The sequence below is a fragment of the Verruconis gallopava genome (assembly GCF_000836295.1).
Source record: "Verruconis gallopava strain CBS 43764 unplaced genomic scaffold supercont1.23, whole genome shotgun sequence".
NCBI classification, from domain to species: Eukaryota; Fungi; Ascomycota; class Dothideomycetes; order Venturiales; family Sympoventuriaceae; genus Verruconis; species Verruconis gallopava.
The window spans coordinates 227712-252057 of record NW_015622159.1 but is presented as its reverse complement, the minus strand read 5'-3'; the positions used below and the strand labels follow the sequence as shown (position 1 = coordinate 252057).

General features: G+C 50.6%; 9 protein-coding genes across 13 annotated transcripts; 5 read left to right on the top strand and 4 right to left on the bottom strand.

Moving 5' to 3' along the window:
- Nucleotides 1-362: 362 nt before the first annotated feature.
- On the top strand, nt 363-2803 carry PV09_06582 (the record flags this gene model as incomplete). 3 transcript variants are annotated; one of them, XM_016360247.1, is made up of 7 exons in its annotated part: nt 363-1295; nt 1366-1631; nt 1724-1977; nt 2088-2182; nt 2237-2348; nt 2448-2591; nt 2653-2803. In XM_016360247.1, the coding sequence occupies 6 exons, from the start codon at nt 521-523 to the stop codon at nt 2581-2583; spliced, it is 1638 nt and encodes a 545-aa protein (XP_016211959.1). In that variant the 3' UTR covers nt 2584-2591; nt 2653-2803. The 3 variants fall into 3 exon arrangements, with proteins under 3 accessions (XP_016211959.1, XP_016211960.1, XP_016211961.1); XM_016360248.1 differs by having other exon boundaries at nt 521-1295; nt 2448-2803; XM_016360249.1 differs by having other exon boundaries at nt 521-1295; nt 1724-2029; nt 2088-2348; nt 2448-2803.
- PV09_06581 (uncharacterized protein) lies at nt 2572-3480 on the bottom strand. The gene is made up of 2 exons (XM_016360246.1): nt 3322-3480; nt 2572-3183 (listed from the first exon to the last, which is right to left on the bottom strand). Exons 1-2 carry the CDS (start codon nt 3352-3354, stop codon nt 2947-2949), a joined length of 270 nt encoding a protein of 89 aa, XP_016211958.1. The 5' UTR covers nt 3355-3480; the 3' UTR covers nt 2572-2946.
- An 820-nt stretch (nt 3481-4300) lies between these two features.
- Nucleotides 4301-7493, bottom strand: PV09_06580 (uncharacterized protein). The gene is made up of 3 exons (XM_016360245.1): nt 6371-7493; nt 5674-6311; nt 4301-5622 (listed from the first exon to the last, which is right to left on the bottom strand). The coding sequence occupies exons 1-3, from the start codon at nt 7412-7414 to the stop codon at nt 4611-4613; spliced, it is 2694 nt and encodes an 897-aa protein (XP_016211957.1). The 5' UTR covers nt 7415-7493; the 3' UTR covers nt 4301-4610.
- A 761-nt stretch (nt 7494-8254) lies between these two features.
- On the top strand, nt 8255-9021 carry PV09_06579 (uncharacterized protein). Its single transcript, XM_016360244.1, has 2 exons — nt 8255-8523; nt 8590-9021. The coding sequence occupies exons 1-2, from the start codon at nt 8488-8490 to the stop codon at nt 9007-9009; spliced, it is 456 nt and encodes a 151-aa protein (XP_016211956.1). The 5' UTR covers nt 8255-8487; the 3' UTR covers nt 9010-9021.
- A 558-nt stretch (nt 9022-9579) lies between these two features.
- Nucleotides 9580-12737, top strand: PV09_06578 (the record flags this gene model as incomplete). Of its 2 annotated transcripts, XM_016360242.1 has the most annotated exons (6): nt 9580-9785; nt 9840-10160; nt 10271-10711; nt 10759-10982; nt 11033-12333; nt 12399-12737. In XM_016360242.1, the coding sequence occupies 5 exons, from the start codon at nt 9580-9582 to the stop codon at nt 11599-11601; spliced, it is 1761 nt and encodes a 586-aa protein (XP_016211954.1). In that variant the 3' UTR covers nt 11602-12333; nt 12399-12737. The 2 variants fall into 2 exon arrangements, with proteins under 2 accessions (XP_016211954.1, XP_016211955.1); XM_016360243.1 differs by having other exon boundaries at nt 10759-12333.
- Nucleotides 11653-13338, bottom strand: PV09_06577 (uncharacterized protein; the record flags this gene model as incomplete). Its single annotated transcript, XM_016360241.1, has 4 exons — nt 11653-12384; nt 12441-12940; nt 12992-13062; nt 13115-13338. The coding sequence occupies 4 exons, from the start codon at nt 13336-13338 to the stop codon at nt 11653-11655; spliced, it is 1527 nt and encodes a 508-aa protein (XP_016211953.1).
- Nucleotides 13339-13617: 279 nt separating this feature from the next.
- PV09_06576 (uncharacterized protein) lies at nt 13618-14911 on the top strand (the record flags this gene model as incomplete). The annotated part of the gene is made up of 2 exons (XM_016360240.1): nt 13618-13966; nt 14021-14911. The coding sequence occupies exons 1-2, from the start codon at nt 13709-13711 to the stop codon at nt 14909-14911; spliced, it is 1149 nt and encodes a 382-aa protein (XP_016211952.1). The 5' UTR covers nt 13618-13708.
- A 708-nt stretch (nt 14912-15619) lies between these two features.
- PV09_06575 (uncharacterized protein) lies at nt 15620-18050 on the top strand (the record flags this gene model as incomplete). Its single annotated transcript, XM_016360239.1, has 8 exons — nt 15620-15851; nt 15906-16116; nt 16234-16331; nt 16566-16678; nt 16730-17059; nt 17121-17309; nt 17387-17579; nt 17659-18050. 8 exons carry the CDS (start codon nt 15620-15622, stop codon nt 18048-18050), a joined length of 1758 nt encoding a protein of 585 aa, XP_016211951.1.
- Nucleotides 18051-20096: 2046 nt separating this feature from the next.
- PV09_06574 lies at nt 20097-24335 on the bottom strand. Of its 2 annotated transcripts, none has more exons than XM_016360238.1 (6): nt 23892-24335; nt 23466-23831; nt 22497-23408; nt 21736-22438; nt 21378-21682; nt 20097-21319 (listed from the first exon to the last, which is right to left on the bottom strand). In XM_016360238.1, the coding sequence occupies exons 2-6, from the start codon at nt 23719-23721 to the stop codon at nt 20376-20378; spliced, it is 3120 nt and encodes a 1039-aa protein (XP_016211950.1). In that variant the 5' UTR covers nt 23722-23831; nt 23892-24335; the 3' UTR covers nt 20097-20375. The 2 variants fall into 2 exon arrangements, with proteins under 2 accessions (XP_016211950.1, XP_016211949.1); XM_016360237.1 differs by having other exon boundaries at nt 23914-24335.
- Between the last annotated feature and the right edge of the window lie 11 nt (nt 24336-24346).

The window sequence follows — 24346 nt, the reverse complement described above, 5'->3', positions numbered from 1 at the left end:
AAAAAAAAAAAAAAAAAAAAAAAAAAAAAAAAAAAAAGGCCTTGGATGAAGCAGGGTCGCGAAAGAAGGGCGGGAGGAAGGGGGGAAGAATAAGAAAAGGAATTGGAAGGGGAAAAACAAAAGCCCAAAATCCGACCCCCGCTGCAAAAGGTTTCGGGAAGGGGAAGCGTCCATCGGTGTGGTTTGTATGGGCGAGAAAAAGCGGCGAAGTTTTGGGCGAAGCTGTTGTGGAAATACATTTCCTTTGGGGCGGCTCAGGACCGTTTTGCTGCTTTATTTATTCTTTCTTTGGGGAGCCCCCCTCTCCCGGTTCTTTGGTTCGAAGTCATGCTCGTCCGTGAAGTCTGCTTCCTACTTTTTTCCTTAAGTTTTCCCCTCTTCTTCGGAAAACAGAAATCTTACGAAGGGCTGGGTATCGTGTAAGAAAGAGGTCGCTGGCATGTTGAGTGGTTGAGAGGGTGCGCTGTATACTTAGCGCTCCTGGAGTTCCAAAAAAAAAAGGGGGAGGGGGGGAGAAAGAATGCATTCATCACCGACGTTTCTTTTGGAAGGAGCCCGCCGGTTATCGCGAGACGATGCAGATGTGCGGAACGAGGACGGGCCAGGACGGTTGACTGTAGAGGGGAAGGCTGCGCGATCGAAGACGTCCACTGTCAGTCGGGATGATGGTTGGACATGGCCAGATCCGGAAAAGCAACAAGCAGACGGGCTCAAGCACGGGGTGAGAGAAGAAAACGCAAAAGAAGAAGAGCATGGAGATGCCTCTTTGGTGGGTTGGGACGGCGACGACGACCCGGAAAACCCGCAGAACATGAAGCAGTGGAAGAAGTGGATGGTCACGGTGTCCATGGCTTCGATGACGCTCTGCATCACCTTCGCGTCCAGTATTTTCAGCACGGCGACGTCGGCGACGGCCGAGGAGTTCGGCGTCTCAACGGAGGTGACGACGCTCGCCACGTCGCTGTTCGTGCTCGGCTTCGCGTTCGGGCCTCTGATCTTCGGACCCATTTCGGAGCTGTACGGAAGGACCAGGCCGCTGTTCACAGGCTTCGCTGTCTTCGCCGTCTTGAACGTGCCCTTGGCCGTCGCCCGGAACCTGGAGACCGTCCTCGTGTGCCGCTTCTTCGGTGGCGTGTTCAGCAGCGCGCCGCTGGCCGTGGTGGGCGGCGCGCTGGCCGACATGTGGGATCCAGTCAATCGCGGCATCGCAGCGGCCGTGTTCTCGGGCGCCACCTTCGTCGGCCCCGTGCTGGGACCCATCCTCGGCGGCTTCGTCACGGACAGCCCGCTTGGGTGTAAGTAAACCCTTTTCAACACATGGCAGGTTCTGCTCATCGCTAACGTGCGGTATGGACGAAACAACAGGGCGGTGGACGGCCTGGCTGATCATGATCATGGCCAGCATGTTCGGCTTCCTCGGCTTCTTCACAATCCCCGAGACGTACGCGCCGGTCCTGCTCCAGCGGCGAGCAAGGAAGCTCCGCTACCAGACAAAGAACTGGGCGCTCCACGCCAAGTCTGAAGAGGAGCCCGTGGACTTGAAAGTGATCGCCGAGAAGTACTTGCTCCGCCCATTCAAGATGATCGTCATGGAGCCAATCCTGATCCTGGTCACGATTTACATGTCCGTGGTAAGCCAAAAGAACAGTTAGAGAATGGAGTTGGGGGCGTGTAATGTTTTCCTCTTGCAAAGGGCAAAAAAAAGCTGAGATGTGTCACACAGATCTATGGCATCGTGTACCTGTTGTTCGAGGCATATCCGATTGCTTTCCAAGAGCAGCGAGGCTGGAACGAAGGCGTCGGCGCGTTGCCTTTTCTCGCCCTTATCGTCGGCGTCGTTTTTGGTGCCTTCATCATCGCCTATACTTGCAAGACAAGTTTCAAGCGAGCTCTTGAGAAAGAGGGTCGCGTCATACCGGAAGCACGGCTTCCTCCCATGATGATCGGCGCCTTCGTGTTCCCTGCTGGCATGTTCTGGTAAGCAGCAGAGCATCCGAAAAAAAAAAATTGTATCTTTGTGCTTAGAAAAGTAAGAAGAAGGTGAAAGAAGAGAAAATAATGCTAATGAATTGCTTCTTCCTGGCTAGGTTCGCATGGACGTCTGGTCCCAATCTCCCATGGGTACCTCAGGTCGTCGCCGGGGCGCCGATTGGCATGGGCGTCCTATTGATCTTCTTGCAAGGCTCGTCTATATGATAGCCAGGCCTGCACAGTCGCCGTTCTGATTTTGATTTAGGGATGAATTATATCATCGACGTCTACGGCGTGAACACGAATAGCGCCCTTGCCGCAAATACGTTCTTCCGCAGTGTAATGGGAGCTTGCTTCCCCATGTTTGCCGTTAAAATGTAAGTCCAATCGGTCCCACACATTGAATGTATAAATACTTTCTTTTTCTTCTTCAGTTTATTTTTTTTTTCTAAGAAAAAAATTGACAGTACAAAAAGGTTCCGAAATCTAGGGGTCCGTTGGGCAACTAACTTGCTGGGTTTTCTGACAGTTGCGTTGATTCCCGTACCGCTCCTGTTCTTTCAATACGGTGCGAAGATACGGAAGATGTCAAGGTACGCACCTAACGCGTGAAATATAAGGTAGCAAACACACTGTAGACTATTATCTTGACGATCCTGACTATGGTAAAATGTCTTTAAGTCTCCGGGCCCAACATACTATTTCCGTCAAATCTCGTTATCTTGCGTGCAATAGCAAGCTCGTTTGGTATTCATCATCAACTGACACCACGCTCCTGTCTCAAGGCAGGACATCTCTGATGGCATTGGCAACGTCGAATGCAGATTTGCGGTAGTAAATCATTACTTTCTTCTATCATATCGCTAACACACGTAGGAGAACAAATGACAGTCATATTCAAAGTACAAATTTTGACCATCCTGAACAGTAATCAGCAAGTAAAACATACAATGTCTTCATGATGCTCCCACATCTTCATCCGAGTGTGCCAGCCCCCGTACGATGGATGCTCTGCTTCGCCGGATCAGCCGGCTTTGCAGCATCCTTTGGTGGGGATGATGGTGGAGGATGGCCCTTTGTCCAACTATTCCACATGCTTCCAAGGAACCCTGGTTTCTGATAAGCTTCTGTCTGGCTCAAGCGGCGAGCCATGGAAGCTTCATCGTTTGGATTGCGCTTGAGGTTCATAAGGTTGGCGAATGTGCCGGAGGACTGCAGATTGGTCACGTCAGTAGCAGTTTAAACAGTTCTCTGGCTGCCGTATCATGCTGCCGTCGAGCTGCCAGCCAACAGATAAGGGCACAGGGACAGCAGGTTGTGGTGTGCGGAGGGCACTGGAAATCTGCTCACCCGACGTCTCTCGCCGCTATTTGGAGATGACATGATGGTTTGCTCAGTAGCCCGTGCCGTCAAGACGACGATTAGTTAGTTCAGGAGATGCTTCACACTCGTGTTGCTCTGGTTTAACGTTTTTGGTAAAGAGTAGATGAACGTGAGCGGACAAAATAATGGGCAGTTAAGCTTTTTATGAATGAGGGGCAGGGCCCTCGCCTTATTCATCACATTGCAGCTATGGGACCTTTCGGGCGTGTGACAATGATATCAGGGATACCAGAGGGTCCACTGGAGAGAGCGCCTAGAGTGGACCTGTAACGACACGGCAGTCGCGGCCAAGGCTGCTGGTGACTGGCTGTTGCGGGGTAGCGCTTGCTCAGCCTTGCCAAACTTTGCGGGGAAAGAGCGCCCAGTTCACTGGGTTGCTCCTTCGTCTCCACCAGCGTGGTCCCCGCCAGCTATTTGCTCCCACATGATCTGTGCGGGTGCGAAGTTGTCATCTAGACACGTATTCTGGTGTAATGCATGACGGGAGCCTTCGCCATGTTGCTTGCTTGGACGACGGTTCTCATCGATGCTGGCTCACTATGGAGCTGTCACGAGAAGTGATGCCGATCGTGCAAACATCAGTGATGAATCTATGAAATCATCGGCTCCACTGAGCCACGTCCGTGAGCAGTAGCTGATCCCAGCTCTTCTGGCACATACCGAGCGAGCTAAGCCTTAGCTCATTCAGTGTACAGATCAGGAGATGCCTTGGACACGCCAGACAACACTCTGATTCTGATGCGGATATTGCACGAGTGTCACTGGCTGGTTTCTCGCCGCACTAGCTTCAAGACCAGAGGATCATAGCGCACAGACAAGAATCACTCCACTGTTTCTCGCTTGGAAGAGGGCAAGCTTTCGGCCTTTATCACTCAGACTGCAAGGGAATCCTCAGCGTAGAACATCGTCGCTGAAGTTGGGGCAATGATCACCAGGAACGCAAAAATGCTAGCCAATAATCCTTTGTCATTACTCTCGTCAAGTCGTGTTACTATGCAATTTATAAAGTCCCGTGACGAAGCTCGAAGAAATATTCTCAAAGGGAAGCTAATGATCAAACAAGGAAGAAATGGAGAAGGGAAGAAATGAATCTACAACCGAAAAAACTCCAACCGATGCCGCCGACGGTCCGTAAGTTCAAAGATGATGGTGGCAGCTTCACCACCCCAATGCTCTCCAGAAATCTGGTGGGAAGCGAGATACTTTGTCAGCTCAGTAGACGCAAGAGAAAGCCACTCGGCTGGGAGGCCGAGGCATCAGAGCCACGCATCAACAGCGTCCTTACCATCAGCGGCCTTTTCGCCTCCCCTTGTCAGATCAATGTCCAAGTTCAACTTTGGCGGCGCCTCGAGCTGTGGCGGTCGCTCCATCTTTTTGGCAGGACTCTTTCTTGGACTTGTCTTTCGTGGGCTCGTCTCTTCTTTAGGCGGTCCCTGTCTCACCTCCTTAACGTCCCAGCCGTCGCACACAGCCGCCGCCACCCATGTTCGCAAGACATCGTGTACCGCGCCGTAGTACTTCTCCTTACACTGTCTTAGTTTCTCACCCATCGTGCGCTCAAATCCTGAGGCACGAAGTTCCTCACGAAGAGTATTGCGTTCTTCACGCGTAGGCAAAGACGCGATGAGGCCATTGAGGAGGTCGATATGAGTGGCGAGATAGTTTGTCGCATCCCATTCAACGCCGCCAATATAGGGCGCTGCAGGGACGGGTGGACGCGGACGCGGGAAGAACTCGCGAGTGTATGACTCAGAGGACAGTTCGCGTGGCGGTGGGCACTTGCGGACCGTTGGATGTTGGTCAGGTGTCAAGCAGCCCGTCGATTCCACCTGAACGTCGACATGCGGGTATGGTATCAGGTTCAGTGGGTGCAGCCAGACCCAAAACACCTCCTTAGTTACATTGGAGACTTCACGGTTCCAGATCTTGTATGGTCGCCTTGGCCCAACTTCTAGGTCGAAAGGCAGAGGATTGCGCTTGTCGGGATGGGTTTGGTCCGCAAGGTACGACAGTATCGTCCTAGCACGGGAAGGAAGAATATCTGGCGTCCGAACGGCAGCCTCGAGATGAGCCAGGAGAATATTGAATACGATCTGACGCGTAGTAAATTCACTTGGGCCACGATGTTCCTTGTCGAACAGCATAGCGAGCAAGGCAGGGAAAAGCGTGCTCTCAATCTCACACAGCTTTTGCAGTGCAAGGTCAGTTGTGCAGAGTGCCTTTAAGCACAAAAGCGCTTCATTTAAGAGCTGATCATCTCTCTCCTCCCTGGTATCAGTTAGAGCAGAGTCTACCAAACAGGCGACACGAATCTCTTACCTCCATTCAATCTCCATAAGCCGATGGATGAGATCGACCAGGCTGGACATGCCACCTAGCTCGATGAACTTGTTTACCCACGCCACAGTCTCGTTGCGAAGCAGCTGCCTTAGTTTGTGCAGCTTGCCCACTTCAGCATCCTGCGGATCAGGGTGCTTCTGCAAGTACTTAACGTAGTCCTCAGCTACATTCTTCTTCACAAAGTTCGCAAAGTACGAGCCGGATGGCGCTGCCGGCGATGTGGATAGCAATGTAGGTGAGGCCAAGTTCGGTTGCGATGTGTGTTTCATATCAAGAGATGAGTCTGTTCTCTGTTTCTTGGTTGGCGACGTTGCAGAGTTAGTCTTGTCGTTCTTCTTGAATGTAAACGTTCGACTACGCGGTCTGGACTTCTTCGATTCGGACTTTGCATCTTCGTCCTTCTTCGACAAGGACGACGTATTGGAAGCAGTTTCCTCGATCGGGGTTACCTGTTGGCATACACCTGCCGTGTCTGAGTGGAATGATCTTTCTGAGCTTGACGAGTGCCCTCTTGAAGCTTCAAGGTCCTGCTCGTAAGACCGTAGCAACGCTTGTTTGACGTGTTGATCTAGTTCGCGCATTTGTTGACGCACAAGGTCCGGAATATTTCGCGCTTCCTGGGATAATACTGTTAGTATTCGAGGTGGTTAAGGGCCGATTGAGTCAACTCCCATACCAGCATAGCATCGAAACTCGCAGCAAACTGTTCCGGGTCGACGGGTTGCTCATCACGGGTCTTCACCGTCCGTCTGTTAATGCGAGCAACAGCTTCCCGCACTCTCGATCCACTTGAGGCTTCGTGTTCTTGTGTTCCGCTCTTTTGATCAGCAATCTCATGGCTCCTCGAAGCAGATCTCTTGACCATATCCTGCTGCTGCTTCCTGGATTCCCCTCCATCGATGTAGGACATGGGACGTCGCCCATTGCTAGGCTTCCGCGCGGCAGGTTCTGCTAAGAAGCGGCCCAACGCGTGATCAGAGATGACCTCTGACTTGGGACGAATAGGGTTGGCCACCTTTGCGTCATAGCCGTAGAAGTTACGCTGGTGTGATTCTACCATCCTCTGCGGATTGGGGTCGTACAGAGCAATCTCTTCGATAATTGCTCTTTTTTTCTCTCTATCGTTGAGGGGGACCGTTGTCGTGCTAGTGGCTTCTTGATGTTGCGTTGTAGCGTAGGCGGCGTAGATGGGTGTGTGAATCGCAGGCTGAATTTGCTTCTTCGGAGGTGTCGAGTTCTCCTTGTCGCTGTGACAGGTTTCTTGTTCAGTCTCCCTCGAGGATCTGCCTTTGAACATGGATGTTAAGCCGGTGGAGGACTTCTTTCCGGGCGACTGCTCGCCACCTTTTTCTTTTCTCCGAGTCGTAGACTTTGGCGTGTCCGTTCCCTCTTTCGTTTTCTCGTCCTTTGACTTCCCCAAAGATCTGAGTGAGACGGCACTCTTCGTGCGTTTGTGTAGGCCTTTGAATGATCTATCCTCGCCCGACGCAGGTCGCCGTGGCTGAGCGGTGTTGTGATTCGATTCAATCTCGCCCAGCACCTTCTGCTGGGCATGAGGATGATCTGGGGGTAAGAATGGCATGTTCGTACCAAGCTGTGCGGGTAGGTGTGTTGTAGAACCCTTATCGTCTCGCTTGCTGGCCTTCGACACCATAGACTTTAGCACAGCGGATCTGTTGCGACGATGCTCCTTTACAGGAGAAGATATTGCAGGCTCCATATTGACAGTGCCGCAATCGAGTAAGGATTTGTGCTGCAAACACTGCGCATCAACGTTGTAAGGGCATTTGAGGGTTTTGGTTGCCTCTGCGGAGATGGCGTCGCCCAATGTTTACCCTTCGTTGCTATGTGACGACCAGCCGTTAGACCCTGGTCAATGGGTGGTTCGCTGCGTCGCAGATGCGGGGATGCCTCAGGCCGGCCCCGCCCTGCTGCTCCCCGTGTACTCCGCAGTCCTGTATATCTTGCCATCGTAGTACGGATTTGAACTTGAAGAAAATTCCATTTATGTCCAAAGGGTGTTCTGATCATGATTTCAAGATCGACTCTTCAGCACCTCTTCCGTCCCGCACGTTTCAAACTCTTGCGGGTAGAGATGAAGCCCGTTTGTGCTTGTTCAACAGCCTCAAGTTGGAGTAGAGCAAACAAACTCTTTAATATTCTCCCCTTTTCTGAGCTAAACGCTCGTTCCTAGAATAAAGATTACGCTAGATGTTTGATCTGAGCTCTTATTCCACTACCAACAAACAAAATCAGAAGGCAACTTGCAATCAAACGATTTATTCGAATGAGGCAGCACTCCTTGAGAAGTCCTTGAAATTCATTCCCCGCCGTCTACGACACATTCGTAATAATGACTCTTTCTGTCTATGTTTGTTGGTATTCAGCGTTTATTTCGATTGCTATTTTACCTATCTCTTTGTCGCGAGCACGGAGTCTAAGGGGCCTTTGTCATTGGCTAACTTATGCAAGAATGCGCTGGTAAAATCTTAGCTCAAGTAAACGGGTAGAACCAGGCAACAAGACAGGGCTGACACACAGTTACTCACTTCACAATCTGAAACACATCGCCATCGTGTAGATTTCTCTGGGATAAGGACTATACCGCTCCAGCCTGGTTCTATATCCACTTAGCGTTTTTATTTTCAACCGTACTTGGGTTTCTTGGTGTAGCTAGCCTGATACCCACCACTTCAACTTCTTCTTTTCGGATCACTCAGCTTTGTGTAACAATCTCTTGCTCATGTATCTGAACCGCACCCTCTTTGAGGCTCAAATATACATGTCGTAGCGATGGGAATCTTCTCCAAACTCAAGAACGATGTGCCGGTGAGTCAGAGCCCGCTTTCTCACTGTTTGCCAGAGTCTGGTGCTAAACCTAAACCCCGCCAAAAGGACGACACAATTGGGCGCATCCTGACCCGCAACCCCAACGTCGTAAAGATAGAACAAGTGAAAGAACGAAACGTGAAATTCATGCCATGGCTTTCGTCCAAGAAGACTACAGTCTTCTATTTCCAGCCTGAGGTACAGCAAGAGCAACAATCAGAGCCTTCTGAGCACTCGTCTACTCGCGCAGCCTTACCCGCGCCGGCAGTAACGGAGACGGCGTTGGTGAATGCAGACAAGAAACCAGCGACCACAACTCAGGCTTCTTCGTTATCGATAAAAGATGAGAAGGGTAGAGGACAGGAATATGTTAGCTGGAATGCGATGCAGCTCGCTGGAACGCTTATGGCCGCTGCAACGGTGGCTGCGGCGGGCGGCAAGCAGGCTTATGATCTATACAGGCGATACAGCGAAAAGAAGGAGTGATACATGGCCTGCATTGTTCGTTGTATTCATGTAGCCTGTTTGAATGATCTGCAACCATGTGGCGATGAGCGAGTAGAGGTCAAATAATGAAGATGATCAGTACTAAACCGTCTGCTTCTGTTCTTATTCTCTTGCGATTGTGTTGGTTAGCTCACGATTGAAAACCACGCAAGAGACGATGTATTCCACGGATTCGACTCTGATCAACGGATCCCAGTGTGTCCTAGCTCGTCCCCTTGCTTTCTGCAGCGCGTAGAGGGGCAAATTATACAATGCATACGGATCTTGAGATAGTCATCTTCTTATCTCGGAGGCTGCCGGGATGCCGCGGTCTTCCTCCAAGTAAAGCTAACGCAATCGCAATATAGTATGGCAACCAAAAAGATAGCCACAAGGCTCATCTGCATGGCTATGGTGGACATTTGAAATTTCATTTCTACTTTATCACGAGGCAAAACCTGACATCCACGATAGTCGTTTCAAAGACACGCACTTTGCCCAGGACAGATAGATCGGCCAAACGTTCATTTTAGTCACCTTCCGCAGGCATAGCTTCGCCGTCGGAGCCCCATGCCTCCTGATAGAGGGCGTGCTGGTCGCGCATGCGTAGCGTGCCGCAAGCAAAAGACACGCTGTTACGCCGGTGAACGTCCTGGAGCATCCTGTCTGCGATGCAACACCTTGCGTCAAAGTTGCAGCTTCACAACTGAAGCTGAAGTGCAAAGTCCAAGTCTAGCAACCCCTGCACTCGGATCTGTGTCTGCCACAGATGCAAGGTAAGCGATCTGGAGACTCGTTGATCTTTGTTTGATCACTTATGCCATGTGAAGATTAGATCGGCTGGAAACAACGGTCAATTTGCTTCTCAAGAGGTTGGGCGATGGACCGAGCACTGTCCAGACTCGGTCGCCGACGCCATCAAGGGCGCCAACTCACGACAATGATCAAAGTTCCGCTAGTAGGGATCGTGGTGCATCTTTAGATGCAGACGCCGTCGCACCGGTCTTCATTCTTCGTGATCTGGCCGCCGAAACTGGAGCTGCAACTGGATCTAATGGACGGATAGCCGATGGTCAACTTTCGGTGGACGCGGAAGACATCATCAGTGCGGGCGTTCTGGCGGAGCACGACGCTATCAAGTTAATTTCAATGTAAGTTTCGCAATTTCTAACTGCTTGTATACTATACAGGTTTGTAAGCTTCATGAGATTTCAATTGCTTCAATCTAGAGTTCTGAGTAAGAATGCTTACGTAGTCCTAGTTTTCAAGAGCACTACGGCCGATGGGTTGCTTTTGACCCTACATCACAGCCCGAGACTCTACTGCAAACGATTCGCAAGTCTCCCCTGCTCCTATGTGCTTGCTGTTTGATATCAATTCGGCATTTTTCAGTCGCAGCAGCTGAAGCTCTTGCACCACGACTTTTCGACATTTCCAAGTCACTGCTCTCTTCCGCGCTGCTGAAAACTCCTCAAAGCTTTGAATTTTTTCAATCTGTGATCATACTTTGCATGTGGTCTACAACCGTTGGTCAAAATCCGTTAAGCATCGACAGCTGGTTGGTTTCTGGCTTCGCCCTGCAGCACTGCTTCTCAACAAAGCTGTTTCAGTCGATCGTTGCGGACAGCTCGAAAGTCAGCCAAAGTCGGCATTTACTAGATCGGCTGCGAGTATTCAATCATCTGATATTGGTACATCTCCAGTGAGTCCTCATTATCACAGTGCACAACGATGTCCTTACTTTGTTAGCTATTGCTGTGGTACTAGACGCCGCTCAATTGTGGGTAGACATCAAGTTGAGAAATGCAAAGAGATACTGAAGTCCGACCACGCCACGAATTTTGAGCAGCGCATGGTTGCGGAAGTCAACCTATACTGGATAATCTACGAACAATGCACGGGATCTACCCTCGATCTCCCGAAGGTGCAGGCAAGCTTGCACGAATGGAAGAAACAGTGGAGTTTCGTTCTTGGTATTCTAAGTCCTATGAACCTCGAACAGATTGCACTAACGACACATTAGAACAACCTCGGTCTCAATTTCTGGAAATGGGTCACCACTTTGCTCAGCTCCTTGCGTACGAACGTGCTCTCAAATCTCGATCCGCCAGAGTTCGGGACTCCTTATTAAATGAGATGGTGAGACTTTCAGTTGCGATCATCAAACTGGCCATGGACAATGCAGATGAGCGTACAGCGCATCTGAGCGATCATATATATCACATCAAGACATTTGCGGCTGTGACTCTGTGCCGACTATTAAATTTCTATGAAGCTCAGTTGGCCACGACTCATGAAATAGCAGAACTCGACAGTCTTATAATCAAGTTTATTGACTGGCTCAAATCCATCGGGCTGTCTTGTCACTCTGGATACACCTTGGGGCTTATAGTTGCAGCTTTTCACAAGAAACTTCGGCCAGATGCACAACCACTACAAAATCCAACCATGGACCTGCCTGAGGATGGCTGGATGGTGGAGAACTTCGTGCCTGCCTTTCTACCTGATCTTCTTGATACCGAAGTGTCACCTGGCGGGAATTGGGAATGGAACGCTGACTGGGAGCCTTTTACAACTGGACCTCTAACTTAATCATTAATCGATGCCTTGATCAGAGATGCCCTTTTCTGTTTGAAGGTTAATTTATTTGCCAGTATACATCTTCTCCAACCATCTGAAGATAGGGAAAGATATTCCTGAGAAAAGGAAGGTTAACTCATGACCAATGTTCGCGCCGTGCGCACCGATGAGCTCTGCAACGGGACCGACAAACCAAGCCGTCTTCATTCCAAGCACAGCGCCAACGAAGCCGAATATGAACGCGCCAATAGCAGCCCATCCAAATGGCAATAAATCAGCCCTATTCCAGGCATCCCAATTGTATGAGCTATACCGACCCTTGCGGTAAATTAAATGTTCCTCGGAAACAACAACCAAATGTATAATAGTCCAGTATCCAATGATGGAGAGAAACGTTTGCAGAGTGTCTGTGAAGTACTTTGCCGCAAAGGTTCCAGTTACGATGGCTGCGACGAATCCGATGGTTACAAACGCAATCCTTGGCACCTTGATTGCCCATGGACCCCCGTTCTGTGCATGATGAGCAAAGGCGTAATTGTTCGGGATGTTGTTTGGTATCGAGGAGAGAGCTGCGAAGACGAGGCAGAGCTTGCCGAAGCCTCCAGCCGGTTGAATGGCTAGTTTAAGTGGTCCGCCAAATCCGTGTTGAACGAAAGAATGCTTCCACTCAGGATTCGCTTGCACACCGCTGTAAACAGCTGCTCCAAATGTCTGAACCAAGATAGTTGGCACGGCTATACCAATGTAGGTGGACACGAATAGTTTCCATCGAGGTGTGTAGAGTGGCATTCTGACCTATATTTTCTCAGCTTCGCTTTGCAACGTTTATACTACAAGATTGAAGGTCTCACATTGAAGTCGCTCGCACAATTGATCCAAGAAACTGCGAAGGAGAAGATGACTGCCAGGAACGACAAGGCGGCGGCAGCTCCATTTGGTCCTGTCGGTGATTTGACAGCGTCTCCAGAAAAGTGCTTGGCTCCAGTGCCAGCAGCGACACACCAGCAGAGGAATGGGAAAAACCAAAGTATTGAATCCAGCTTATGTATCCACATAATGCCGAGCGAGCATATTATCCAGACAATGGTGCAGATAATGATCACGCCAGCCCAAGTTGGGCACTTGCCATTAGACAACGCGTTGAGAACAGACGCGCCTGATATGGAGTTTATAACGTTCCATCCAGTCGTTGAGACCATGGAGAATACCACGACAAGAAGGTTTCCCCAGTATCCGAACGAATATCGGCTAAATGTAGTCATCCTCAAGCCGGAAAGTCCAAAGCCTGCCGTCCACGCCGGCAGCATGCAAGCGAATAGGTTGACGACAACTATGATCGCGAAGGAATCCCCTGCGATGCTACACATCAGCATATCGTCGAATCCAAAAGAAGTCAACGTACAAAATGAAAGTCCCATTACGCCGCCCAAAGAGCCCGTATTGGCCGTTGCGATTGCCATATTAGCACTCGCCCTGGAGATGCAATTAGTGAAGCAATTCCAAGAAATCAACAACTATTTTGTACCAGAACGTGCACGCTTGCCATACATTCGTTGTGTTATGCAAGCGTTCTTCGTCAGTGACGCGTTGAATGCCCTTCGTCTCGACCGTCGTGAAAAGACCTTTGGCCCATGATGTAATCCGAAAGGTTTTGGAAATAGCTTCCTCTTTCATTGAAGCTGCTTCAACGTCCGATGAGACGTACTTTTGCCCAATTACCGGCATTGCAGACTTCTCTACATCGGCCATGCTGACATAAAGCGATAGTTGGGCGTTTTCAGGTGTTATCGAGGCACCAATTTGCTAGCTGATCCTTCCATGGCATTTTGACAGGTTTAAGTCTATATATGTTCATCTCAAGCGCTGTGTGGAATACTAGTGCTCTATAAAGATAACGCTTTCCACTTATCATGCCCACCGGATCAGCCGTTGGCATGCCATCGGTAAGCCGGTGGATCGTGCCGAACCCGTCTCAAACCAAGAACTTCAAGCAATCCACATTCAAAGGACAGATAGGACTATAAAAGACAAGAGACCGCGCAATGGCGTATATCAGAGGGATATCGCATCGTCTCATTCTCAAAAGCATAGTTTCCGGTTAAATATCACACTAGCGATCATGGAGCAGAATCCGCTTGTTCGACGAGGTGTCGGTCTCCGGGGCGTCGATCATTCGGCAGTATCACCTGGATACGCTCTCTTTACTCACTTGACCAGCACCGGTATTGTTAGACTTGTAGACAATGACGGAAATGAGGTGCACAAATGGAGTCTGCCGTTTCGCCCTGGCAGACATGCCCGTCTGTTGCGAAATGGCAACCTAGCCTACAATGGTGTCCATCCCGATGGGCCACATCTCTACCCAATGTGGCAAAAGGTTGGTGCCACCCGATCATGTGAAATAAGAAAGGAACTGCGTTGACTTAAAAAGTACCGCGGCGGTGTAATGATGGAGGTTGCTCCCGATGGCAAAGTTGTGAGCGAATACCGGGATCCCCTGGCCCATCATGACCAGAATCACCTGGATGACGGTACTCTCTTATATACCACCTTAGAGCCGATGACCGAGGAAGAAGCTTCTTCTGTCGTTGGGGGGATTCCTGGATCAGAAGCGTACGACGGCAAAATCTATGCAGATGTCATCAAACTTGTCGACCCCAAGACAGGAGAGCTGCTGTGGAAGTGGCGAGTCGCTGAGGGCCTAGATCGAACCAAGTTCCCCTTACAGCCTATTTACGCAAGGGAGCATTATCCACTGATCAACAGCGTATCGATTCTACGCGATGGAAACATTCTGGCCTCATTGCGCTCAGTCTCTGCGGTCATCATAATCAACCGAAAAACAGGCGAAATAATGTGGCACCTGGACTCTACGGTTGTCGCCCAGCAGCATTGTGCAAACGAACTTGAAAACGGAAATATCCTTATTTTTGATAACGGGGCGCTTCGACATGGCACGAGCGCGGTTTATTCTCGTGTTATCGAGGTTGATCGACAGACCAAACAAATAGTATGGCAATATACGGACCGCGTCTTTCCCATGGCGTTCTTTACGCCCTTCATGGGCTCGGCACAAAGACTCAAGAATGGGAACACTTTCGTTTGCGAAGCTGCCTTTGGTCGAATGTTTGAGGTCACTCGAGATGGACGAATCGTCTGGGAGTATATTAACCCCCATCTGGCCAGCTACAATGGTTTGGACGCAAAGGAGCTAGAAGACATTGGATTTGATTATCCAAGTAATGCGTTATTTCGGGCGTACAAGTACTCCCCTGACGAAGTTCCGTGGCTAAGCTTGCCCTCACCCGCGGCTACACCATAGACAACCAACAACTGTATACCTTTTCCAGTCGACTGTATCAGACCACGTTGTTAGATTACTTCATGTTTTGTATGTTTCCATTAGCTTGACTTTGTAAAATTTTTTCGCTACTCAACCCATTTTGGTCTATGCCACGAATCATCATGGCCGTGATAAGACTGGTTGGGGCTACTCACTGTGTACCACGTGTCACGATTCACTTCAATCGTCCAAAGAAGGAATGGAAGCATACGTGGGCGCTGCCAATAACGATAAAGCCTCGAATATTCGCTTCTTGCGTACTAACGTGTATTATGAAACTGTCATCTGGACCGTATATGGTTATAGACGCGAGCGACATTCCAGAACTGTGAATCTAGACCAGTCAATATTCCTACCGCTTAGAAACCTCGAGCATCTAAGCCTAATATTTAGAGGAGTTAACAATAAATGCGGGGAATGCTTGCTCCGATCATCTTAGCGAGGCTGAGTGCTAGGCTTGATTGGTCAAAGACACAACATCTCTTGAGTACTGCAGCTTCCAGCTCGTTTCCACTCGACGCCCGCATGATCGCTCGCGGGGGGATATGAGGAGGTGATCCTCGGGCTTTGTGCCCGCACGCGGGGATATTTCTTGGATTCCGATGACCATCGTGGCTTTTTATAGGTAGAAAAACTCGGCCTTGCTTCAGCCTCGTGCAAGCAGATATCTTTGTTTATCGAACAAACATGGCCGAAATTTCGCCTGCAGACGCGCAACTCGACGTGAAGAAGGAGGGAATTGAGAAAGTCGAACATGTCAACAGCAACGACGCCTCTTCAGATGAAGCACCGGCTGTCAAGCACAAGATCACTACAACCCAATGGCTAGCCATAATTGCCCTCGCTTTGTCTTACATGACTGCGTTCCAGCAGGGCGCATGTACTGCAGCGATTGTGAAAAGCATTGATGAGGCTCTTGGTGGGCAACAATAGGGTATCAAACACAGTTGACGAGTCTGACTATGAGCTCCAGGTCCTACGACATATTACAATTGGATGCTGACGGCAAATACGATCACATCAACAATCTCTCTGCCCGTTGCAGGGGGTTTGAGTGATATATTCGGACGAAGATGGTTCATGATCTGTGGTGGCTGTTTGTCTTTGCTCAGCGCGATCATTGCACTTTGCGCGAAGAATATCAACACCATGATCGCAGCGTCGGCAGTTGGAGGCTTGGGCAGGTGAGCAAGGAGAAGTTTTTCTAGTTCTGCCGTAACTCACGATGACACAGTGGCTCGCAACAGTTGGCGTTAGTACTCGTCAATACTTAACTATTTCATATATTTACGTGCTACTAGGCTTGCTGCCGTTGCAGAACTCGTTCCAAATAACAAAAGGGGTATAGTACAAGGTTGTCTTGATGTCCTATTGCTTCCTTGGTCTGTTTTCGGAGTAAGTTATCAACTCGAACGTCGATGAGATCAGGCTGACTTTGTCTGTCTAGGCTCTTACAGGTATCCCTCAACCCCTTATTGTTGAATCTAAATTAGATTAACTAACTGAGGGCAGGTGGTGCTATGGTTACTTATGTATGTATGGTTGCCACACTTCGTGAAAATGTACATTGACAGCAGTTTAGCACGGGAAGTACGGGTTCCGAATTAATTGTAAGTCATGTTGTCGGGGCCAGATTCTACGCGGTTTTGTAGCAAAGGAAAGGCTAATACGGATCACACTTCAGTCATCATCGGCATTGTGCTCAATGCTGTTTCGATTGCGCTTGCCTATCTCTTCTACTTTCCCGTAGGTCATGCTGCTTTTGTAATCTCGCTCTCATCGACTTACAAGCAATAGCCACGAGTCGGGTTGAGAATTGGTACGAGAACAAAAATCGAAGCACTGCGGCAGCTGGACTGGACCGGAGTGTTTCTGCTCAACTCTGGTCTGATCCTGTTCCTCGTCGCTATTGGCCTCGGCGGTACAACATTTCCATGGGGTCATGCAGGCTTTATTGCACCATTTGTGGTCGGCGTAGTGCTCATTGCTATATTCATCGTGTGGGAAGCCAAATTTGCATCTTTCCCATTCTTGGATCATGATCTATTCAAAGGCAAGACGAGAACGTTCTCGCTCTACCTAGTAGTCGACTTCGTCGCTGGTATGGGCCTATATGCAGCCGCGGCGGTACGTCTCATCCAATAGTCGAACCAAAGCTTTTTGATTTTTTTTCTTAACCTTTATACAGTTCTGGGCTCAACTGGCACGTGGAATTTGGGAAGCAAGTCCCATCAAGGTCGGAATTTTGTGCATTCCAGGCGGAGCCTGCGGCGCAGTAGGTGGATTCTTTGCTGGAATGTTGATCGGTCAGCACAAGTTACTCAAAGCCAATCTTTGCTTGTGCTACGGCACCGCCGTAATGATGACAGGCAACTGGGTACGGAACTCCTCTAACGTTTGTTTGAAGTGGGATTACTAACAAGAACACAGTAAGCTGCGAATTTTTTTATACAGCGCCGATTCAAGACACATTTTCATAAATCGTACTCAAGAACACAACATGTTGGACATCGAAAATACGGTTCAGTTATTGCCATAAGATACATTTCAGCTCACGATACTAGGGCATTAACTCTTGTCTCGCCTGATGGGCCCCATGGCATTCCTTATGCTCTTGGAATTGCATCAATAGCGATGCTGGGAACAGGTAAGATCAATCATATCATGATGACGTGGAACTTCCTCGGTCATGAGGATTCAATTGGCTAGCAACTGACATTTGACAGGTTGGACTCTCATTGCACTCATCGTGTGCGTTCAGCTTGCCGTTGAAGACAAGGACATAGGCTCAGGCACACTTCTTCTTGGATCTGTTCGTGCGATCGGTGGCAGTGTTGCAATCACTATCTATTCTGCCCTTCTCCAAAACAACTTCGTCGCTCAGAGCCAAAACATCGCGCTGCAGCTCCTGGAAGTTGGCGCTCCTCTCGAAATTATACAACCTCTGGTTCTGAATTTGATAAACGAAAACTTCCAGATCGCTGAGGCTCTTCCGGGGGTGACGCCTCAGATACTCAGTGCAGCTAGGCAAGCCCTTAAGTCCACCTGGGCCACGGGCTTCCACCACGTATATTACTGCGCGGCGTCGTTTGGAGCGGCCGCATTCGTTGCAGGTTAGTTTATAGAGACCATAGCGTGCAGAGGGGACTTGTTAACGCGACGCAGCACTTCTTTCGAAGGACGTTAGCCACAACATGACTACTCATGTGGCTATCAAGTTGGAAAACGACGTGTCGCAACGAAAAGACCAGGAAGTATTCCAGGACGAGAAACATTGAACATCCTCAAGGGCCGGACATATTCGGCAATACGGGTGAAATTTTTTTTCTTGTCCGGATTCAAGGCTGTCTCGTTGGCCAAGGATGCAACGCTGCGAGGTGGGCAAGCTTCTTTTTGAGATCGTGGAAGGAGTGAGATTGTAGTACACTCGTTTGAACCTCGTACACTTTTAAATTTTCTTGAGTAATATGATAAATCTTAATGACAAATGCTTGTCACAATGGGGATTAGATTCGTTGGAAGCGAGGTAGCAGTGCCCTACGCAAATATTACGCGCCGCATGTGAGGTTTTGCTTGAGCTTCCTGGGGGATTTAGGGCAGGGAGAATGGGAGATACCCGAGAGTTTTTGATTCCCTACGGCGGCTTGGTAACTTGTCCTGGGGAGCGCATGGAGCTTCTTCTGATCAACCTCGTTTACTGTCGATTGAATTGGGTCCCAAGTTTTACTCCTTGTTTACCCGCTACACGTGTGACGTGACAACAGATGCCGTTTCTGACATGATCGAACGTCACCTGACGAATCAACTGGCATTCCATGGATGAACGTGACAACAAAGGTCCACCCGGAAAAGCTGATGACAGTAGCAACATGCAAATGCAGACTGCAAAAAGAGAGAAAAAGAAAAGAGGTTCTACAAGGTCGAAGATGATTGTACGGAAGTTAATGATGCACATCAATCTACGCAGCGCTCTTCGATATGATCCAGACGTAATGAACATGCCAGGTACTTTCATCGGAACCTTGAAGCAGTGCCGTAGCACGGGTAGTTTCTGGCAAGGCGTCTCGCTCCTCGACCAAGGCCTCTGAAAGAAGTCGTTCATGCTCACTCCGTCTTACACTCGGGGGGGAAAGGTCCCCAAGAGCAGGATCACAGACAGCACCCGCAGATCTTCATCTTCCGTGGTCCGCGTCAAGTACAAGCAGAGAGCCGCAGACGAAGGTCCCAGCGAGCGACCGAAACGCAGAGGAGAAGAGAATGAAAAAAGAAGGAAAAAAAAAAATTGGAAAGAAACCAACGGCTGGGATCGTCGCAGGCATTCCCCAATGGTCTCTTGGAACAGTTCCTTACTTACCCGCGGCGATTCTGCCAAATCATGTCATGGCGCCATGCACAGCGCTCACTCTGGGTCCGCAGGCATACCCACCGTGGACTTCCGGGCCGTCTTGCCAGCATGGTGGTGTACGCCTGTGCCACGACGAGCTGCCATGCACGATCCTTGCTGCGTGCATGAAAACTTGGATGCGGAGAATGTACGAGGGAGACAAGGGGCGGACGCGAATGCAGGCCTAGGCAAGGGTGGCTGTCACTTGGAGATCGTCATTCTCTTCTCTTTCAAAAGAAAAAAATTTTTTTCTTTCATTTTTTTTTTCTTTCTTTCTTTTCACTTTGGCGGGCCCGCCCCGGTGCTTGCCGCCCTTTTAACGTGGTAAAAGCGCAGAAGGCCGTTCTGAAACCCTTTTTGGCGTGCGCATGAGAGCGGTGGGTGTATATGTGACATGCCTTGGCGATGGGCTTGCGACCTGCAAGCACGCTCATCAGATCGGCAGTCAATCCGCGCGGGTGGAACAGACTACGAAAGCGGCTTGACACCCGAGCCGACGTTGTGAAAAAGCTTCGTTTCCAAGGTCGTCGAGGGATTGATCTGTTACTAGGTGCTCGACACGTGTGAACCGCAAATGCCCGAACCATTGCTTTGGCGTCGAAACGCCGTGAAACAAGTCTGTAGCAGTGTTTCTGTTCGCATAGAAAAGGAAACATGCCTCACCTACAGGCGCGTAACCCGAGAGCATGCAAGAGTCATTTAGGGCACTCACGCGGGCGATCTCTTCGCTCAATCAAGATTCATGCCGGCTGCCAAAATTCACGTGAAGGGGTCGCGAACTTTTCAAATTGGTTTGATATCTCGAAATGGATGACGCCTTGTAGCGTGTGTGTTAGCCCCAGGAGCATAGAATGTTTCTATCATAAAACAGCTGAGAGAGTGGAATCGAGCAACCGCCGGCAGGTTCAGAGATCGACATCAGCAAAGCATGGATTACATACATACGCTTGCAGCGCGACAGCTTCCTGGACTAATGGACGAATAAAGACACAAGGTGTTACGCATCTGTACAAAAACGCTGCAAATAAACAACTGGTGGTATATGTGTATGTATGTATATTATGATTCTTCGGCCAAAGCACCATCGTCGCCAACTTCGCGCCATTCCTTGCTCTTTTCGGCAAGCGCTTTGATTCCCGAAATGCGCTCTGCCCATAGGCTCTCCGCGGGTGTGCGGAATGTGTAGCCGCGTTGTGAGCTGATGACGCCAATTGCTTGCAAGACCGCCTTTCTTGAATCGCGTGAAAACACGGCTGGATGATTGATCCATTCAAGGCTGGATTCAAGCTCGGCATCAAGGGCAGCAACCGTCCGTGCATCCACACTTGAGGATGCCCTGAGAAGATCTCGCCTTTCGTTTGACTGTGGAGGAGACCCGTTGGCCTTTCGATCTGGTACATCCGGCGATGTTGGCGCCGCTGAATTCTTGTCGGGACCTTTGTCTGCAGCTTTATCGGAAGGTTTCTCTCCGTTCGCAGATGCAAGTCCTGGCGATCTCGAGGCGGGCGGAACCGAAGGTGTGCTGCTGCCAGGAGGTGGAAGTGGTGGCAGCCCTCCCTTGCCTAGTCCCTTGAGAATACTCCTAGTCTCACTCAGCAGATGATGCGCGCGTTCGTGTTGGCCTCGGGACACGAGAGTCAATGCGCGAGTAAGCATGTCGGATGTTAGAAGCTCCATTCGCCGCTGTACAATTGAAGGATGTGGTGGGATAGGAGGTGTCAACGGGCGAATCATGGATTTGGCCCGTGGAGAAGAAGGAAGCATGGTGATGGCTAACAGAGAGGGCCGAGGCAGCTGTGCCTGTGCGCCATCTCTCTGGAGATCGCCAAAAGTCAGATCAGCTTGTATCAAAGGAACCTCTTCGACACTCAGATTGCGATGCTCCTCTTGATCGAGCGGCCCGCCCAGTGCTTCGAGACCAGAAAGAATGGTCTCCCACGGATCTTGAGGCAATTGCTCGCTCGAGGCGTTGTCAGCCTGGATCGCAAGCTGCACCAGAATGTCTGCGGTGCCAAAAAGTCATTAGCACGTTTTCACTGCACGCGAACGGTCGAGTCTCACCTCGTTTATCACCAAATCTCAGATCGCCGAGTGCAGCCTCGGCGTCGCGTCCGCTGGCCCTCTTCGTGATGTGCAAAGCACCGCTAATCTTCACGAATTTGGCGGGCGAGCCTTCTGGTAGACGGAGTTTGAGCTTAGCGTTTTGGTGAGAAGTCGTCTGCAAAGAACCCAGGCACCCGGCTACACATTCTCGGAGCATCATCCAGTCCTTGACGTAGGTGTATGAAGCCTTTGTACGCGTAGAAAGCTCGATCATGGTGTCTGGTTTGTGAGTGAGGCCAAGGCCGAAGGAGTGGATTGTGACCCTGACACGGGAAGAGTTAGGACGAGCAAGGGAACGAGGGCGACGGTCACTTACTTGGCAGCCTCTGCTCGCTGCACGACAAAGTCAACGCTCTCCGCGTCGGACGTCGACGAGTCGCTGATGAGCAGGATGCTTGATATCGGATTCGCCGATTTTCTCTGCATCAGCAGATCCATGGCGACGTTTGCGCCTTCCACCACGTCCGCCCGCAGACTCTTCTGTCCAACCGGACGAATGGACTCCAACACGCGCGACCATCCATCCCAAGATTTCGAGGTCATGCTCACCACCGGCACACCACCACCGCTCGAGCCGAACGTTACCAAACCCATGCGGTCTCGATCGCCCAGGCTTGTGACGAGAAACTTAAGCGCGTCCCGCAAAAGGGATATCTTCAGTCCTTGCATGGAAGACGACACTGGAATAACCAACACGATGTCCAGAGGAACGTGCATGTTCTGCAACAGTCGCGTGTCTGGCGCTGATCGCGAGTACTCTGTTGGGGCTGTGGTGTACGACTTGGCCGCCCCGTACGCAGACGCTTGGGAGGAGTAACGATAGCCCTTGACGCCACGCTCATCTTCTTCGTCCGTCGCCGAGGTTTCTTGCTCATAGTCGCCAATCCTGCCGGACCCACGGGGGTTATTAATGTCCAGCAGGGCTTGCTTCCACTGCTCCATGTCAACAGGATTCGAGAACTGCAGATGAAAAGAGGGGAGTTCCGCCACGGATAGGCTGAGGGTCAAGAGATTCTCGTCTGCACTCGTTAGCGTTCGTCCTTGGTCTCGGAAGCAGCACGAACGAGGAGAACTTGCCTGGATATGTTTCCACTTCGCGCAGATGCTTTTTGATCAGGATCGAGCCTTTCAAGGTGCACTTGGTTTTCCTCGAATCCGAAGCGTTGTCGTAGATTGGGGTTGGTATCGGCTTCCTCTCTTTCACGCAGATGAGCATCTCGTCAAAAAGATAACAGTCCAAATCTTGCCACGACCTCCTGTCTTTGCCAACGCGAATTTGACTGTGAAGCTTGAGCTTGCCAAACCGAGAGAAATCAAGACCATGCCAGTTTTCCACTTTGGCTTGCAATTCGGCCGTCAACTCATCCATGCGTTGGTCGGAATACCGCGAAGGGGGCTTAACAGGTATTGGCCTAATAGGTCCGAAATCGTTCGCTGCGACCGGCGCCCTGGCCGGAAGCGGACGCATGTCGGAGATTCTGGGTCTGTACTGACCCGCGGGAACTTCTACCGTCACCAGACACGTAAGGGCTTGTTGCTGCCGCGACCTCGTAATTGTGGGAAATTCGCTCTTGACGGTCACGCTGGGCGTGGGGATGGAGCTCTTTGCGGCATTCGCCTGCGGACTGCCGAGCGAGGTCTCCATGGACTGGACGTCATAATCATGTCGTCTGGGCTGCGGCTGGGCATCTGCGTACTCGGTCAGAGACACCATTCCCGTGGTGCCGCTGTGGTTTCGCGAATGTTGGGCATCTCTTTCGTTGCCAAGGCGTGAGCTCGTTCGGGGCGGTGGCACTCCGATGAGAGCTTCCCTCGGCACGGGAGATCGAACAGAATTCTCGCGCGACATAGTCGACTGTTCATACGGGCCTCTCTGCTCGATAGATTGTCGAGTATCCCATGGCCCAGGCGATTGACTCACTTGTCCCCTCGGCGCATATTCGCTGATTTCAGGCATGGGAGGCTGTCGCGTCAGCTTCGTGATTTTCTCTGACAAAGAAGGTCAGTAAGATATGGGGTTGTTTCGAAAAGTCACATATGATTCACCTATGTCCAAGACATTGCCACCTCTGCTGCTGTCCAGACCCAATGGCGAACTACACGTTGGGCAGTATTGCGACTCAACCTCGCGGAGGTATTCGTAGAAGCACGCCTCGTGGGCGACATGGCCACAAGATAGCTGCAGGATCCGCTCTCCCTTCAGAGTATACTCCAGATGCTCTTCACATACTGCGCATTCGCTACCGATGAAGGTCCTGTCCTTTCTCGTCCGGGAGCGGTCGAGGTCCAGCACACCCGCCATGCCACTTCGAGCGCGGGGAGCTTCCTTCCTCGGATCGCTCCCTTCGCTGTACTGAGAACTGCGGGCGCTTCGAGAAGCGTGAGATGAGGTTCTAGAAGGAGCTAGGCGGTCTAATTAGGGCACAATCAGCGAATGCGCAAAGACTACACAGATGATATGTCGCTCCATACGCAAAGAAAGGAAGCGACCGACGTTTGTCTGCGGCAGCAGCCTGAAACTCCACCGCCTTTCGCTTTGACTTGTGCGATCCAGTTCCGCCTAGCAAGCCGAGCTTTTCAAGATTATTTTCGATGTCCTTTGCCACGGGCGCAGATGACTTGGAGGCTTTGCGAGAGGAGTGATACAGATGACGATGCGATTCGCCTGACATGGACTTGAAGCTGGCGGATCAGCCCATGCGAAGGAATGATGTTTCACAGCACGGTCAGAGATTTGAGGACGTCCGAGAGTTTGAGCAGGGGCGTTGATATATGGGGTTGCCGAATTCGAGACGATTGCGAAGCGAGCAAACCAAACGGGAGAAAAGCCGAATCAGTGGCCACCGGCTCGTGCAGTCAATGGGCACACACCAGGAGGGACGCAGAGATTGGGATAGATGGAGGGAGGGAGAGGGGGGGGGGGGGGG